Source organism: Pygoscelis adeliae, unplaced genomic scaffold (assembly GCF_000699105.1).
Source record: "Pygoscelis adeliae isolate BGI_AS28 unplaced genomic scaffold, ASM69910v1 Scaffold14, whole genome shotgun sequence".
NCBI lineage: Eukaryota > Metazoa > Chordata > Aves > Sphenisciformes > Spheniscidae > Pygoscelis > Pygoscelis adeliae.
In genome coordinates this window covers 17,588,831-17,607,710 of record NW_008825109.1, presented here as the reverse complement: position 1 = coordinate 17,607,710, position 18,880 = coordinate 17,588,831, and the positions used below count along the sequence as shown (strand labels likewise).

Below are 18,880 nucleotides of genomic sequence, written 5' to 3'. Positions count from 1 at the left end.
AATGCTTTGTGAGCTGTGTTCACTGGAAATACATTTGGTGTGAGGGCTATTCCCTTTGGTGAGTGAACAGCAATTTAAAAGTGGAGATCATTCTTTTTTTAACATTCTTGGAAGGAAATAACAGGGAAAGGAGGACTTTCAGAGAGAGCCAATTTCTGAATTGCCTTGTACCTCATGCCAAACCAAAGTAAAGTTTGCTTTGGGAATATCATTGCAGTAGTTCAATTTTCAAGTAGCTAGCAGGTAGAGCCCAAGAGCTGTGTGCCTTATATATACATCTGGCTCAGCAACTGGAGGTCACCAAGTATGAAAAAGCAGCTGGCATGTCACTGAGCTGACCCTTCAACGATTAGTGAACCTAACCCTACTGCTTTTATGGTGCTACAAAGAAATGAAGTAGTAGTGGCTGGAGAGGGATCATGTGGTGCATGAAAACATAAAATGTGGCACAATGAGTCCCCAAAACAGAAATTTTATTTTAATAAACAAGAATATAATTATAAAAGAAAAAGCCCTCAGAAATCACTAATTCAGAGCATTTGCAGATAAGTACAACAATACATCAAATACCACTTCATATCAGGTGAGTTTAGTGGCATCAAACCTGGATGCTGTGAAGCTAATGACCCATCGCAAACCTGGTCTAGAACTGGGACAAGTAGATAGATTGGCAAACTTAGCCTATCACTCCAAGGCCAGTCTGCTAGAGGCACTGCTTGTATTTTCTTGCATCCAGAAGTGATGCTTACTGCTGAAGGTTAGTGGGCATTGGCGAGGTTGGATGAGGGACCTTCTTGTGATGCCAGTGTTGATATATCTGGTGTGTGAAGAGGTGAGTAATGTGTCTCGACTACCATTTTATCAGCAATAAATACATGTTTAGATAGATTAAAAATGAAAGAACATAGATCAATAAAGATAGGGATGAGCGGTAAATATACATATCATTACCTTGAATTCCACACAAAGAAAATGTAAACAAAAGTGAATTATTTTTAGTGATCTAGAAGCACATTTTTGAAAAAGAGCCATTTTCATACCTAGACATTTACAGGAATCTGTAAAAGCTATAATTTTCAATGTAAAAAAGGCATGAATTGAAACGAATAAATAAGTACCCTAATGGACAAAAAAACTCTAGTTTGAGGTTGTTTAAAACAACATCCCCTTTTTTTTCTCCTCACCATAAGATTTTAAGAAAGGAGGGGTGTCAAGTCACAGAATGATCTTTGTGTGTGTGGCCTGAAGTGGGAGAAGTTGAGAAGAAAACACAGCTAAAATTGCTTGAGTACTTACATTAAATTAAAGGTCAAAAAAGGATGAAAAATAAAAGTGTGGCATGGATACCCTTTAGTTAAGCACTTCGGGGAAAACCTTGCTTTATTTTATTTGGAGACCAGCTTTCTTCCTACAATTCAGAAGTCTTAAAGTTCCCCCTGTCCTGTGGGTAGGGTGTAGCTTTAATTTTACAGCAGCTTAGTTACTTGCTGGCATTTACCTGGCAGCATAGGAGATGCCCTGCAAGACAGAGGGGATGCTAAGGCCTCTAAGCCTAAGATACTCCTTTCTGTCAGTAGGAAGAGCAAGGTGAGCCACTAAGTGAATCAGAGTCACCGTCTGCAGTTTTTTAAACAACACTGCTGCGTGTGCATGTGCAGCAGATGCAGCATCATTAACACGGACTTGAGCTGGAGAATGGCTGTGTGTCCTCACTTTGACTTCCAAGGGGATCTGAATGCTCTTGTTTCCTCTCTGAAGGTTCCAAAAGCATTTTTGAGGAGCAGATTCTTTCTCTGGAAGGCAACCAAAGTAAATGGAACTGCAGCTCGACCAAACAGGACGATGCACAGCCCAGGGGCTCAGGTTGGATACGTGCTTAGGAAGCCAAAAAGCAGCCTGCTACAGAATAAAGCCTGCTGCTTCTGTTGCCAGGGTTTCTACTACATTATGTGTTAGATGTTTATTTTATTTCTTTCAGATAAAATAGATGGATTTTGACCAGTGGTTTTTAAGGGGGAGAGTATGAATGAGCAGCAATAACAGGCAAAATCTCCAGAGAGCTGTAAACAAGAGCACAGAAAGAAAGAGATGCAACCAAATTCTTAGTACCACTGATTAGCTGACAATAACAGGTGGAGATCCATATATAAAGATGGACAAGGTAGGACCTGAATCTTGTCCTACTTATATGTAGGAAAATCAGGAATAATTTGTCTCCAATGTCAAATGCAGAAAATGGGGATAATGCAACAAAGAACAGGAGGAAACCTTGTGACTTTGAACATGATAATCCAGTTTGTCCTCAGAATAAAGGGAAGAGGTGCTAATAGCATAAATGTTATTTTTAAATCATAGCCTGTCAAGACACCCAGCCACTAATGGTAAATCCATATACGGTTATTTTCTAGCAAGGGGACATGCTGCTCTCAGTTTGGACAGCAGTAGCTTTGCTGTCACAAAAATAGTCTTCTGGATTCTTGCCTGAAATCATCAATTCAGCTCCATGTTGTGGCATATGGATGTCTTTTTTGACTTTAAGCAACTCCTTCAGCTATGCCTCCATAGCTTTGCAGGGATATCTGAGCTAGCTTAGGCACAGTATGTAGACATTCTCCAAGTCTTTGTTATCATCAGCCTATTGTCTGTAAAAAAAATGATATTTCCTTATTTCATGCACTTCCCTGCTTCACAGAGACATCTGGAGAAAAGCATTAAAGAACCTACGATTGCTCATAACCTCAAAATTTATTTAATGTTTTTCATAGGTCAGCACTTGCATATTGCTTCTCCATATATCCCTTATTAAAATAGCCATCAGGAAACAAAAATAACTAGATTCTGACTCTAATACTCTGGACTTTTGGGTTGGAGATTTGTTGCTTTTACAGGGTTGAATTATAAGCCAGCCTGTGCATCCCCTGAAGATAAGCATCATCCAACATCACCAACAGACACAGTCAATCAATTTGAAGTTACGTTTAACATCTCTTGCGATGGGATATGTCCAATAGATGACAATTCCTTCTTTAGTAGACTGGTGTTGCATTTTGTGATGCAGTCATGGTCAGAAGTTTCTGCTGACTTTGGCTTCTCCTATGCTGGAGTCCCGCATGCTTTGGTACAGACAGCCCACCATCCTAAAAGGTTTATCATCTACAAAAACAAAATGAGAAGAGTTCAAGAGAAAATAAGTGGAGCTACTGCTCATTTTATCAGTAGGTAATTTCCCAAAATCACAAAGGAAGTCTCAAGGAAAGCCAAGGATTAAACTTCTCTCTTGAGTTTCAATCTAGTCCTTAAATGCTGAAGCGTCCTTCCTGCAGTCTTTAAGCAGGCAAAGCTCCAGTTTAGTTCAATGAGAGTTACATGGGTCTAGTAACTTAAATTATATGTATCTTTATTCTTTCCATCAATCTTGAAGAACTTTTCTATTTTCTTTTTTTTTTTTTTTGAGAGGAGATACAGAGAGAGCACTGCCTTTTTGCTCAGTGGTAATGTTCATTTGACCTTTTGCAAAGTTTCTATTTCTCTGTTATGCAACCATGCTGGCATGCTATTACTCCTTCTATCCTCCTGAGTAATATGGTTTACTGATGTTCTTTCCAAGTATTTTATTTTTAGAATATAGCTTTAAAATTGCTACATGGAACTAATTAAACCTCTGTTCATTAGTTTTCTTTTATCTTTTACATGTGACTTTAGAGAAGGGAAGGCCAAAGGGGGGCATAGAAGCAGTCTTCAAATATATTAAAAAAAATCATTGCGAAAATTTACGTAATAAATCATTCTCCATGTCCACCTGGGACAGCACAAGGGGTAATGGTCTTAAATTGCAGCAAGGGAGATTTACTTTAAGCATTAGCCAAAATCATCTAACCAGAAGGACAGTTAAGGGCAAGAATGAATTGCTTGGGGAGGCTGTGAAATCTCCGTTACTGGAGGTTCACAGGAGCTGGCTGGCTAAAACAGCTGTGGCTTAGGGGATGCTGATCCTACCCTAGGGTGGAGGGATGCACGAGATGGCTTTTCAGGATCTCCTCTCAGCCTCATTTTCTATGGTTATGTGAAGTTATCACAACTTCCTCCACAGCTATACTGTGTAACATCTAAAATGAAGGAACTGTACAGAAACTAAAATTAGAAAATAACGTGTTTAATACCGAATCTTTTTCAGCATGCCGTCATTCTGTGGCATCTGCCACCACTGAGGACAGAAATATCACGAGCGCGGTCAGCAAAGTGTAGTGCTTTATTAGAGAGCATACTTTTATGTAAAGAAGCCATTTTAGAAGTGAGGTATCACTCCTGGGGTCCCTACTCAGGTGGTTCACTGGAATACATCAAAATACCATTTTGCTGAATTCTGAGTGGATTGAAAGTATTCAGAGCCTGAGCCTGTATGTGAGTTGTAGGCCTCTGTAGGAAGAGAACCATGTCTACCGTGTAGTAGACCTAGTAACCTTTATAGCAAACTGTATGATTCTGACCCTTCTTCAGAAAAAACTGAAACCAAGAACAATGTGTATGATATTTAAATGGTAGTCTTGCTTTTGATGTCCATAGAAGAGTAAAAAAATACTCTCATTCCATATTTTACCACATGTGCTTATTTTATATACGCTCAGAAGTAACTAAATACAGTCATCTCTTCTTTTCCACTGCTGAACATGTAGCCCTTTGATTTCAAGGCTGTCAAGATAAAGCAGACAAAGACAAGCTTCAGACCTGACAGGTACAAATCTTTTGTAGCTTTTCATTTCAAGGGGGATACATTGCCAGGGGCACAGAATCTCATAGGCACATGAAAAATGGTGAAGGTTGTCTAACTTTCGTGTTATATTTCCTTCATGACAGATGAAGTTTAGGCAAATATCCAGGTAATCTATTTAGGCAGATTTGCTTTCTTAAAACAACAAAAAAGAGAGAGGGTATACTCATCCAAGTCTTCTCTGATGACATACATCAGGAAAATTGCTTGATTCCTTCTCTTTGAACATTTTGCAAAGTTCTATCTAAACTTCTGCTTACAAAAGCTCTTGAATTAAGTGCTCATGGACATATCCTCTTTGGTTAAGAGAAAAGATGGGCAGTCAAAGCTAAGCCTTCACAAGAAGGCCATTATGATTCTATGATTCTATGATTCTATGATTCTAAGAGGTGAAGAGTGGGGCAGAAAATTTAACTGATGCATCAAAAAACTAGTATCAGTTGTACAAAAGGTTGCTGGTTAAAATTTTAGGTAAAAATTCTTGGCTTGCCCAACAATACTTTGGTTAACTTATAATGTTATATGTAATATATAATTGTTCCACCTGCAGCACACATGGTGCTTAAAACAAACCTTTTTTAGTGAAACTGAGACAGTTTGTATGGAAAAGTGGAGAGATGGAAGGGGGAAATTTATATGATGTAGAAAAATTGAATCCTCAGGTTTTTAATATGCTTGAGCTTTTCTTTATCTACCACCTACTTTTAAGTCTGAGTAGACTGGGGATCTTTGCCTTCTTAATGTCTGTGAAGCGATTCTGACAGAGCAGTGAGGAGAGGGAAGGCCAAGTTCTCAACCAGAGGCTTCAGGAAGCGACTCAGACACAGCACTAACATTGCCCAAGTTTTCAGAGGTTTTCTGGAGTTGTGCTGATCTTTGCATACATGTAACCTCATGAAGAATTACATTAAACAAGTGCTATGCTTTGTAAAGCTGCTATGGATCCTGAAACATCGTAACTTAAAGCCAAATATATAGAGTGAAGTATCAGTATCTCTGCAACCATAAGAGAATTGAGAATGAAACTGTGTTTTGCCTAGTGTTTCAGAACAATCATTGTCAAAAATTATTTCAAGGACATGGCTTAGTGGTGGACTTGGCAGTGTTAGGTTGGTCTCAATGATCTTAAGGGTCTTTTCCAACCTAAATGATTCTATGATTCTAAAAAAAGTCCACTTCAGCTGTGTGTGCCTGAAGCCTCAGCTTTCCAGATTGCAGGGGAAAGTAGGGATTACTTTCCTCCTTGGCAGGTAAATACTACCGATATGATCATGTAGGTTTTGTGCGGAAAGTACTTCTGGTACAGAGAGAAAGGCAGAATTACCCAATAAACAGGCAGCTGGCAATGCTATTTTTACATTCTTGCACTATCTACTCTCCCAGACATTCACTTACCATGAGCTACCATGAATTATATTCTTTGCGAGTTACTCTGAGTTGGACAGATGTGAAATGGGTGTCACCATCTCCCACTTTTTCATTAAAATTAATATTTATCTTCTACATGCCCCATTAATTAGTATAGCAGATGTAGGGTGGACCTCCAAGACCAGATCTTTTTAATGATTATTTGAGTCTATGTGGACACGGTGGTTTTGGATTGCCCAGTCCCCATTGCCTGGACAGAATCTTGCCTGCAAATTTTCTGTCTGATGGGGGTGATGCGTCTGTGATCTCCCACAGAAGTCTGTTATAACAAGCCGTTTCAGTAGAAGTTTGTTTTGTGTGCACTCTGCAGGACTGGTGTATGAATGTCTGATTGTGCCTTTTTTTTATGTCTGCTCCTGAAAAGAAGCTGCACTTCAGACTATTGTTTCATTCAGTCTGAAGAACTCTTTTAAGCCAGAAATATTAAAAACTGCCGCTGGGCTGGAGATTTAGAAGAGAGGGTGATATTTTTTTTTCTTTTTTCTTTCATAAGTGATGGATAGCAGTCAAAGAAAAGAAAATTGGAAGGAAAGTTCAAGTATGAAGAAAGAGGAATAGCCAGTTTTATATTCTATGCATGTTTTTTGTAAGCTTGTGTAATTCAAAACACTTCTGTTTTATAAAAAAACAACTTTATTAATCGTTATTGCTTAGGTCCATCATTTTTTATGCAACATTTCCATGACTTCAGGAGGATTTCTGAGTGATATCAGTATGCAGTTCTTAACAAGGAGTCAAGTACTCGCACAAGTTAGAAAAACAGTACATGCAGAAAGAAATGGTTTTATTTTAAAAGAGTCACCGCATGCAATCTTTGTTTAGCAAAGGAGAGAGCAAGAGGCTCGTGCAGAAGGTATGGCTGGTGGTTAGACCAAGGAATGTTGAGCCAGGAGGTTCCTGAATCCTGATCCCGTGAGAGCCAGTGACTCACTGTGTAACTTTGGGCAAATCACTTGACCTTCTTTTGTACCCCTGTCATCCCCACTGAAAATTAGGTGAAAGGCATGACCTCACTGAAAAACACATGCTTCATCGGAACTGAGCGTTTCTAAGAAAACAAATTACAATGCCTGTAGCATTTTTTAGCATGCTGTGTCACTTTGCATGTGTCCTGTGGTCAAATTCAGTGCAAGAGCTGTACTTTGACATGCTGTTCAGTTCAAGCACTAGAGATCTGTGTATGTCCATAAACAAGGTTATTGGGTTTTTTTCCAGAAGAGCCACCATGATATGTGTTTTAGCAAAGGCTGGGTTTTACTTGGTGTACACTGGGGACACTTTTTGTTTTCTTTATTCCTATGCTTGAGATACCAGTGGAAAATAAATGAGATTAGAGTAATTTTTGCATGCTGTTCACTCAGAAAACCTCTACAGATAGTCTGGCAACATATTTTTAAAAAATTCAGAAATATCCAAATTTCTGTTTTGCTTCCCAGCGCTCCTCAGAAGAAAATAGCTGCAGTGCAGTGTGCTTCACCACACACCCAACATAGCTCTGATGCGCTCCTGATTTACCTGCACTGCTCTTTGTGTCCTGATATTTAGAGAGGATGTAAGTTTTAGCTGACTTGTCATAATTGCTTTGGAGTATTCCCACCTTATATTAGGAATATACACCCCATTCCTACAAGGTGTAGGAATTCTTTCTGAACCCATTGGGGGTATTATTTCCTGTTGGGCTGTAAAGGGTGTTGGCCTTCAGTAGTTGTTTGGGTAGGGAAGCTTGTGCAGTGCAAGGTCCACTATCAGGAATGCAGACAGTGCAGGTGAACCGGGATCCAGGGGCTGATGACTGCTGGCGACTCCTTCATTTCTTGCTTCAGGATCTAAACAGACTGAGCTGTGTCAAGAGCCCCCTGCAGATGATGTTCCAACACACATTAGGGTTCAAAGTCTGCAGGTTGCTTTCATGCTGCTTTCAACAGTTTACTGATGTAGTCACACCTTCTCTCACCTCAAGGGGAGAAGGGAGGCTGTGTAGAAAGGCTGTCAGTCCATTTAGCTGGTTGGTCTTTTTGCCATTTGGGAAGGAACCAATTTACAAGAAGGCTAGCTCCTCTTCACTTGCACGAGGGTAAACCCTGCCTCCTCGCCATCTGTTTCTTTTACCATTTTGTGCATTCCTACAGCATAACTTAACTAAACACCATCCTGCTGGTAAAATTACATTATGTCATTTTCACTCAGTGGGAACTGTCAACACCAGTAAGATGCTTCATTAAGTAGAAAACATCAGATGATCTACTAACCCATTCTCAATCAGTCATCATTTTACACAGCTGCTGGGAGCCTTTGTTTTTTTCTTTTTTCAATGGCCTGGTTTGAAGTTCATAGTAGTACAAAATGTTGTGGTGCTAAAATTGACGTAGTTTTTGAAAGCCTTCATTATAAGATTTGTGTTCGTTAAGTCTTCGCTTTTGCCCGAAACTTTTGCTGGAATTATGCTTACATACAGGATCACTTGAAGGATCACCTGTCACTTTTTCACATTGGTTCTTATGAAAGGAAGTACCTCACCGGTAAATGCCAGAAGCCACTCTAACATCCTGAGCAGTATCTGGTAATACCAGCATGTTCATGCATGCGAGGGGTGGTGGGGCGGTGACTTTTCAAATAGCAAGAGAAGAGTCCCTTCTTTAGTTCTTGGATGCAAAACGATGAAGGGTGCAGGTGTAGAAGTACTTTGTTGTTCCCACCTCTGTGCTAAAAAGAGCACACATTAGCTAGACAGTATTTAGAGATTACAGATCACTGTGATATTTTGAGTTTTGATTATTTTTAATGAAAGGCAAAAACAGTTTTAAGAGTCATTAGAAGTTTGTCATATATTTTGATCTGTTCTAAGCCTGATCAGAATGCCTTAAAAGCCAAAACTAGGACGGAGAGAGATTTAGGTTGTGATAAGTATTAGGAATTTCGGTCCCATAAAATTCTTTGAAAGTTGCATTCAGAGTGTTTGTAAGCATACATATGAAGTTAACTGGCATATCAGTATGGACAGATAGAATCCATATATTTAATGCCATGAACAGATATTACCCTCACTAATGTCACTGGTGGTTAATTTAGAAGCTCAAATACTGACAATCAGAATTACATATTTTGGAAATTAGTCGCTACTTACTACTTCTTTCCTTGTCATGATTTTTTAAAATTATTTTTGAAAAATTTAAAAGTAACAAGAGATTCACAAATACTTTGGGAAGCTTCTCCTCGAAAAGCTGAAGTTTGCCCCGTAAGTGACTCAGTCCTCGTCATGCATTAGAACAATGGCCTGATTTAATATGACAAAGTAGACACTGTTAATGAGGTATGTCCTCTGTTTACCCCATTTATCATTGTAAAGTATAGAAGTTATGCTGCACTCTTAATTAAAGGTGAAGCCAGTAGCTTGACACTTTCCAGAAGATGACCCTGTTTCAGTTTCCTGTGCTTTTGCCAAAGTACTTGGGATGAAATGTTCTGTGCTGAATGGTCGCCTGAGAAGCATTTCATTTTATTTATTTATTCTGAACTTCTCCACAGAGACTGTCCAGCCATTTCTGAGAGGGAGACTAATTTGCAGTCATTTTATGGAAAAATTTGCAGTCTCTCTGTTCAAAGTTAAGAGCTTGAGATTTGGCTGCGAGCTTTCTCATATCTGAAGGATATTCTTTTTTTGTGTATATGGAGGAGGAAAAAAGAAAGGAAGAAGAACAACTTCAATCCACAGCTCAGCAGTTACATTCTCCGCAGAGTCAGTGCGTCTCTCAGAGTGGAGAGGGAAGGAAACTATACCATCTTTAGGCAGGGAAGCCAGGAGCAAGCTAAAGCACAATACACTCCCCGCCCCGCTCCAGGAGCATTCGCATTGCTCAGCTGTAGGATTTCCATAGTTTAATGTGGTGTGACTGCATTGCTCTGACAGTAAGTAGTCTAAGCTGAGGCTGTGCTTACAAATCGCACTGCAGGAGGAGCCGGGCTGAAAAACGCACGTAGGAAAGACAAAGAGGTCTTTCCGAAGCCAGGACTGATGAAGTTGGTGCAAGGAGGAACTTACACACAAAAAAAACGTGTTAAAAGAATGTCAGAGGTAGCAGAGAAACTCAGAGATGTCCAAGTTGCACACTCAGAAGCATCAGCGTTAACAGGGCCTGTGCGTATCTGCACTGTATTGTCATTTATTATGTGCTCATGTGGGATGTCTATCACGTAAGATGAACAAAGTTACAAAAGGTGAAGTATGGTTATGCAAGAAAGGGATTCGTATAGAGAATAAAGTTGTATCTTAAGCAGGTGGAGAGTTGCAGAGCGGTATCAGAGGGTGTTAAGGTTAAGAAACTTGAATTAAGACTGAACCCTTCACATCACAGAGTTTTTGGTAGTTCTGAATGGTGCTATAAAATGTTGAGCACTCCAAAAAATTAAGTTCTCAAACTGCTAGTTTGCACCCAAGTATTATTCATATCCTACACTGAACATGCATTGTGTGCCATCTGATATTATTTAGCCGAACTTTTTGAACAATCCTTCAGCTTTTGTTATTCACCCAGAGCTATGTAGTACCTTAGAAACGAAAACTCCTTTTCCACTGACAGAACCTCATTACCTTATTTCACAAGCATGCTGCAGTGAAGTCATTTCTTGCAGTGTTAACAACTGTGAGCAGTCTTGGGACATTAAATACAAAAGCATTGTTCCTGCAATCTTTAAGCATACAAGTTGTCTCAGAGAAGGTTGCTATAGTGAGACTTAGGTCAACCAGCACGGTGTTTTCGTGCTTGCTGGGCTAATTTTTTACAAATATTTCTGTATAATTGATTGGTAATATATGCATATTCAAGTGCACAGATTCAAGTAAAGTACAAGAAACTGGCTGAAACTCCTGAACAGCTCTGCAAAGCAGCGTGTGTGCAGTCCAGATTTAAATGGGGAACTGCGCCGCATATTGAGGGTACGTCAACAAAAGCTAGGGGATGGGGCTAAAGCCCTCTCTAGTAAATGTTTGCTTAAGTTAGCAGAACACTGGTGAAACGTGCTACAAGGAGTTATTTAATGTCATCAGAAAATGGTTCTAGTTACATTACTACTAGGCATGTGTTGAGGTTCATTAACCTGTCAGCTCTGCTCCTAGTTCTCAGGCAGGAGGTGTGACCTGGTGCCATTCAGTGCATTAGCACGAACACAAGCATAGCGATAACATTGTATAGAACGGCAGCCAAAAATAACACCATCCTTGCATTTCCTGAAGACACTGGTTGTCAGTGTCTAGACTTTGGCACAGTCAGAGGTAGTCCTCATTGGCACAGTAGCTACTGAGTCATTAAACTCAGCCTGTGACACCTCCACAGAATTTGCTCTATAGGTTAGAAGGGATGTACTGACTATTTGGCTACTCTGTGAGAGAAATGTGTCTGCTTGAAATCATAATCTTACCAGTGAATTGTTTTGCTCAACACCAGCATTTGGCTGAAATAAAACAAAGATGATGTCATATCTTCAGAACAAGTGCTTATATTGTGCTGTATCAGATTGAAACTTGACACATACCTACTGATTGTGTCCCAGCGCAAAATAAAAATAGCATTATCTGGCCCATATATAATAAGTATTGCCAAAGGAAAGTGGTTTTACCTATCAGAAAAGAATAAGCCCAAATCTTGCACATAAAACACACCAGTAATTAGACATGCCTTCAGTATGAAAGTTTGATTCATTATGTTTTTGCAGCAGCGTACTTGTGATACAGCATGGCAATAGCAATTAGCAACAGTAGTAACAGGGAAAGGAGTATTAACTCTCATCAGTGTTAGCCCAGGTTCCTTGAATAAATTCCTACTAGCATTTGTAATACTACAGGGCCTTTTATTCAAACAGTAGCTATATCTGAATGATGTTGGTAAATGTGTGCACATCAGGGGAAGAGAGAAAAAAAGAGAAATGCCCTCTTCATTCTCTTTCCCACCTCCCCTCCAGTGGGAGTTCAGTAGCTGCAGAAGACAGACGGGCTGTTCTCAGTCATCACTGGTACAACTAGAAGTCATAGATCAAGGTCCTCTTGTCACTTTTCCTGAAGCTCCATCCTTAGGTCAGGAACCCAGCATGCAAGTAAGGCTGCCAGATGATACCTTGGCTTCTCTCACAGGACAGAAACCCTGATTTCTGATCTCCTGCAGCCTTAACACAGACTTCTGGTCAGGTAGCTACTTTCCTAATCTCAGATACAGATCGGCAGTGAGTGCTGCCTCCATGTCTTTGCTCTTGGCTTTGCCCCCAAAGCAGATGAAAACAACACAACAGCAAGTTTATATAAGGCAAATAGGTAAAATTTGCTGATTTTCTTCTTTTCCAGCCTCTGTTGTAGGTATTATTATTGTTATTACTATTGTCATGCCCATTGCTATGGATATCAGAATGTGATACTCTGCCATCAGTGTTCCTACTTGTGTCACCTTACAGCTAGTCTACAGCAGTTATACCAAAACGTGAAGCCGATGGTATGTAGAAGGCTTTTAGTTATTGCAGAATAATATAATCTGCCTCTTCAGCTGCTATTTGAGGGCATCAGGTTTATTTCTCTGCAGTGGCTTTGATGGGTGGTCTTTGTCCATATCATTAAAGCACTCTTGGTCTAGCCCTGGATGTCTGATTAATCATCTCCTGGCCTAGGTTGAAGACTGTGAATGTTAAGTTCATGCTTGAGCTCCTTGCAGCTTTGGTTCCCATTCAGTCTTCTAACTCTTGGATAGTATGTTGGCTGTGAAATAATCCAGTGTGGGCATGGAAATTAAAGTTAAACCTGATGTTTACAGAGGGAACGAAGTGTGTTGCCTGCAATCTATTACTGTTGCCCAGAGACTAGGGAAAATGGGGATCACTGATCTACAGAAAAGGTTGCTGTCGCGCTTGTAAGAACTCACCTAGCACTGGACTGAACTCCCCTGGACGTTAAGGATTTTTGCGAGTTCCATCATGTGCTGCTTTGTGTGCACATTATTTTGTGTTCTGGAGTATAAATGTGCAATACCATATACATTTAAAAATAAAAACCAGCAAAAGTAAAACCCTAACTAAAACAAGACTAAAAAGCACCCTCCCACAAAACAAGACTCTCTACATGGAAGAGACTATTTGAAAACGTCATTCAGATTGTTTGATGCATTGTAGAGGGTATTCGCACTTCAGCGAGGAGTGCACTTTAAGAATTTACCTACGGTTTGTTTAATTGCTCCATAAGTACTAGCATTTTTGTGCATTTAGAAAGTTATTGTAGCACCATTCTAGACAGTTGCAGAACAGAGTGAAGTATTAGTCTTTCTTGCTGAAGAGGATTTGGAAAAACAGTAGGAACTAAATTGTTGACTAATATAAATGAGTACAGTTCACTTCAGACTTCATCAGGTTTCAGTTAGCACAGTTCGATGACCTGTCAGCTGATGGCATTACTTCCTTGCTATATCTAATGGTGTAAACTCTCACAGCTTGTTTGTCTTCAGGCAGAGATAGCACATTTCAAGTGGCCTGCTTTGGGCTGCTGTTCAAACTTGGAGAATGAATTATAGAATTCATTTTACCTTGACTGTGAGCTCCAGCTGGTAAACTCTGTTATGGATAGTCATATCATTTTAATTGTTTGTTTCATTTCTATAGGGCACTTGCTTGGGCTTTCCCATGATGACTCCAAATTTTGTGAGGAGAACTTTGGCTCCATGGAAGATAAGCGCCTGATGTCCTCCATTCTGACTAGCATCGATGCTTCGAAACCCTGGTCCAAATGCACTTCAGCAACTATAACAGAGTTTTTCGATGATGGTCATGGTATGTATTATCACACCTTGTGTCAGCTACATGTTAGTTTTTACTGTGATCTGTTTTTTCGATAAGAACATTTTATACCAGCTTGTTCATTCCTTGCTCATCTTCAGGACTATCTTGGAAGTCTTGCAAAACAAGGCAAAGGTCTAAAAGCCTGGCAGAGTCTCACCCTCCCTTTGCATGGTTCAAATGCAAGAGAGAAGAAAGAGTTGATGGAGTGTGTGTTGGCAATAATTTGGTCTGGAACGTGGAGAGGTTTTTTTAAAAGCATGAAATTAGTCTTGTCTTCCCAAATGCCACAGCTACGAGCTCAGAGAGTACTTTAAACAGAGGACACAAGGAAGAGGCTTTTTCCTCACAGAAATTAAAATGGATGATATGGTGTACTTAGCGTTAGACTACAGATATGAGCAGAGTGTATGTGTTCTCATTACCATTAATGACATTCATTATGTTTATAATGCCATTATATTTATTACGTTTATAATGCCATTGTATTTAATATGTTTATGCAGAGGGGCTGGAAGCAAGAATTAAGACTCCTCTGTGCTGTATATGATGAAACATTACTTCTGCCCCAGGAGCTTACCTTCCAAGTCATGTAACTAGTATTTGCTAAATATGTCATTTACCCTTTGGAGAATAAGTGCAAAAGTTTCATTTTCCAAAAGTAGTAATAAAAAAGCATAGTCTTCACTCTTTAATGCATTTTAAAGTCTTCATTGTGCTCCCAAAGCAACTGCAGTTCTTAAACAAACCATTCAAATTCCAAAATGCTGAGATAAAAATGACATAATTGAGTGAATGGATCAAGTTGTTATGGCAACCGAAATGCTTATGGATAAAAAGTATGGTATGTCTGCTGAATGTAAAGGGTTTTTTGCTTTTAAATATTTTGTCGGCTAATTTCCGTGCTCTCTGAAATATTTTCTCCTGTTTTCCTCTATTGGAGAATGACTTCATTTTTTCACTCAATCTTATTAGATCCATTAATCTGTACTGTCCTGTTTTATGGTCCATATTGCTCTGGCATTGACTTAGTATTACCAAGTTAGTTTCCACATATGAAGAGAACTTTCCTTTTTGAGTTTAGTTACTGAGGTACAGTACCGTTCACTGGGGTAAAAAAAAAAAGGGACCTCCCTTGCCATCCATGAGTGACCTCTTAGAGAGCGCAAGGAACTCTGAACTACATTTCTTCTTCTGTTCCTCTCCTGCGGCAGGCGAGTAGAAAGGTTGTTCTCATTTTTTCCCTTTTTTTGTGACCTGACTTCTTTCCTTTACTATGCATCCAGCTAGCTGCTTTCTCCAACAATAAAGAAAGCAAAGAGAGGATTTCTCCCACCGGAGAGCATTTCTCCCACCCACCTCACCTTTGGCTTGTTTGTACCTTGGGGGATGCTTGAAATTTGGACCCTTATCCCTGAGGTCCAGTCTTAATGTGGAAGTAAGAAGGGGCTGTAACAATCAGTCCTACAGGTCTAAGAATATAAGTCTGCCAGTTTTTTTCAGTAAAAGTAGGTAGGAGCTTCAGGTCCTTCAGAGCTACATTATGGTCTCCTTGTTCAGCCTGAGTGCTGTTTTCCTGTACACAAAGCTTAGCAGTCCTCAACTGCTGACACTTTTCACGAATTCATGTATTCTTTGCTGCATGTAAAGGGCTTAGGATCTGTCAGTGTGTTAACAGATAGGTTAGGGTACATTGCCCTTTCTAATACTCATGAGTAGTTATCACTCAGGCATGTAGTCCCAAAGAGTTATCGATGTGATGAAATAATTCACAGAAAATTTGAAACTCTCGCCGTAGATTTCCATAGTCCTCTGGAAATTAATTTTATTACTGATGCTATTGGTGTGATTTCAAATATACAATGTTTAGGGAATCTCTGTTCTTGATAGATCAGGCCTTCAGAGACCTTTTCTAAGTAACAGTCTCCGTTTTCTGTTGAAGTTTATAATTTTTCAGTTACTTATCTTAAATCAAAGATTTGCCTCAACACAAATACTATCTATGAAGTAAAAATGAAGTCAATGATTTCAGTTGCAGTTTCTTCAAATTATTGTGCTGAAAGGACATGCGTTATTTGAGGAAGGGAACTTCTGGTTTTGTTTTCTTCTTCCAGCCAGTGAATGAATACATTTGTAATGTATGCTGAGTGTACCAGAAACCACAGGATCCTAGTAGAGCATGACGCTGCCTTTCAGACTGCTTTGGGCTGATAATAAAACAGTGCAAACGTGCCATATTTCCGTGTTTCGTTCAGAATAAGCATGTGTCTGCTTTTTGGGTTGCTCATTTTTTTCCTTAGCTGGGGCAGACGTACTGTCGTGTAGTTGCAGTGTTTTCCCTCCCTTTTTGTTTTCAAGAAGGTGCTCCCCTGCAATCTTCCCATAGAAAGAAGAAAATCCTATCTCTCTCAAGAGCTGCTAGGCAGAGAAAAAAAAAACTTAGCCATTCAGGTGTAATTTTGAGCAGTGCTGCAGGCATAATGTAGACGAGAAAGGCACAAAATAGCAGTTGCAATGAAAGAATACAAATATTCATATGCCAGGCTGTCTTCTAGGATGTTTGTGACCAGATTTTGCATAGTCACAGGAAGCTTATGTGTGAAACACTGAACAAGAGGAGACTCTTCCATTCTCTAATAGGCAGCATAAGCAGTTTGCACCAGGCTTTTGGTCTGAGCGGGCATGAGCTTATGAATTGTGCTTTGTGACAAACAGGGCATGGCAGCATTGGTGTGGGGAAATAAAGTGCTTCATCTGCTGCTCCTTATGGCTAAGCATAATGAAATGTGAATGAAGTCCAGAAGTTTGGATCTGTGAGCAGTATTCTACTACAAAAGAACAGTAAATGTCTTACCAAAGCTTTCAAGTAAGTTTCCCATATAAATTTAGATGTTCACCCCATACTGCTGTAACAGCAAACATCACAGTCTTGACTCTCTAATTCCTTAACATCACTTTATCAAGTATTGGTGTTCCTATTTTCTAAATTTGGAAAGCGATGTTGGGGAGCGGACTCATCTTATAAAATGTGGGTATTTACTATGTAGGTAGCTACTCCTAAACTGGGTATTTTAAGTTTCCATTGTAGTGCAGAGGGGTCTAATCAATGGCATCAATGATTTGACTGATCTCATGAATTGCATTAGTGGTGCTGAATTACACCATAAACTCATTTGCGTGAGTAGTGAAACATCTGACAGCTGACTGAATTGCAGACACCAGCATTACATACAGTTAAAGTCAGCTAAATAAATCCAAATATAAATGTCTTGTCCAAGGTCAACCAGGAGGTCTGGGGAGGATCAAGGTGCTGATTCCCTGTCTCCTGAGGCCCACTCTGAGAACTATAAACATCATTGTCATGATGTCAGCGTTTGTTTTACACTCATGAGATGACCCCAGACAGCAGTTTGACATTCAGGAAGAAAAGGCTCAGTTAGTGTCTAGAAGACAGTGACGTTTATTTCCATCTGCTTTTAGCCAACCCTCTCCTAAGGTACTAATTGCCTTTATTGTCATGCCAACCACTAGGCTGTGCTATGATTGCCTGCGATTTATTGTGTTTGTCAGAGTGCTGGGTGCTCTGTGCAACTGAAACAAGGACTATTTCTATTTTAATTAATTTACATCCTGGTTATCTGCTTCCTGCACAGATCTTATTCTGCCTTTTTTTCCCAAGATATATTGCACATAACATTGAGGAGAGATAATGAGATGGCTTAATTAACACTGTTGTCAGACAACAATGTTGCTCTATTCCAGGGCACACAGATGTTCTTTGGTACTCGGGAGAAAAAATGGGAATAGCAGTATATACATGCTCTGTATGTTACAATGTAATGTAGTGAATTGAAGCTCTCTCTGCCCCTCTCAACCAGGGGGGCCAGGGCAAACCGTTCTCCAACTTCTTAACTCTGTCTTTTCTGACCATTACGAGTAGGAGATTGGACCAGCTGGTGGTGAAAACACCTGCACTTCACTGCAACTTGTCTAAACATAGATTACCACTGCTGCTATCCATAAACGTAAAGATTCCCCCCCCTCCCCCCGGGGAAGCCTTAGGGGCCTTTCCTATCTTCAGTTTTGAATTTATCATGTGAGATCAGCTGGAACACCTAGCTTTATAGACATTATAAGTGTTTCCTCAGAGCAGTATCAGTTAAGGAGAACTTTGGATCTCATTCCCCTGTATTCTGAAGGGGAAAAAATGCTATATTTGCTATGTAAGCTTGTGAAACCTGTTATTCACATGTGAAAGATATTCAAATGGGTGTTAACTAAAATGATTGACAAATGAAATATATGTAAGGATGTGACTTTTTTTTTCTTTTTTCTCTAAATTTATATTTCCAGTCATGTCAGTCATGGTAGATCTCAGTGATGGGCAGCAGTGTCTGTCCTGGCGAAACTATGTGTTATTACGATGTTTTAAAATACTGAATAATGGTTGCACTTTGGGAGTTTGATAAACGCTGCAGTATGTATATAATAGTAGTGTATACCACTAAACATTGACATTCTAGTGCCTTCCCATCACCGCCCTAACACTGTATGTACTAGCTTCCTCCCCAATCACAAGGTATATGAAGTAGGACTTCTGCTGTTCTTTGCTTTTACAGAGTGTATTTTTGACAGCAACTTTTGCCAATGATGTCCTTCTCAGAAACCCCAGAAAAAAAGATCTGTGCTTCCTCACTCTTGACCATGACTTTGTATTTTACACTACAACAGGCTTTGAATGCTAGGGTACTTTTAATTATCTTTATCGCGTGGCACTCAACTCATCAGTTAGCATTGGCACACCTTGTCTTCATTTAAAAAGTCAGCATAATCCAGATTGAAGATAAGGCTAGGGTAAATCAGGGTCAGCAAAGGACAAAT

The 18,880-nt window shown here is 39.7% G+C and overlaps 1 protein-coding gene across 1 annotated transcript in view; it reads left to right on the top strand.

Moving 5' to 3' along the window:
- Positions 1-18,880, top strand: part of ADAMTS5 (ADAM metallopeptidase with thrombospondin type 1 motif, 5) — a 40,692-nt gene that overhangs the window by 12,642 nt on the left and 9,170 nt on the right. Inside the window, exon 3 of the mRNA XM_009327798.1 lies at positions 13,826-13,993. Coding sequence (XP_009326073.1) covers positions 13,826-13,993 — 168 coding nt within the window. The remainder of the gene's footprint in view (positions 1-13,825; positions 13,994-18,880) is intronic.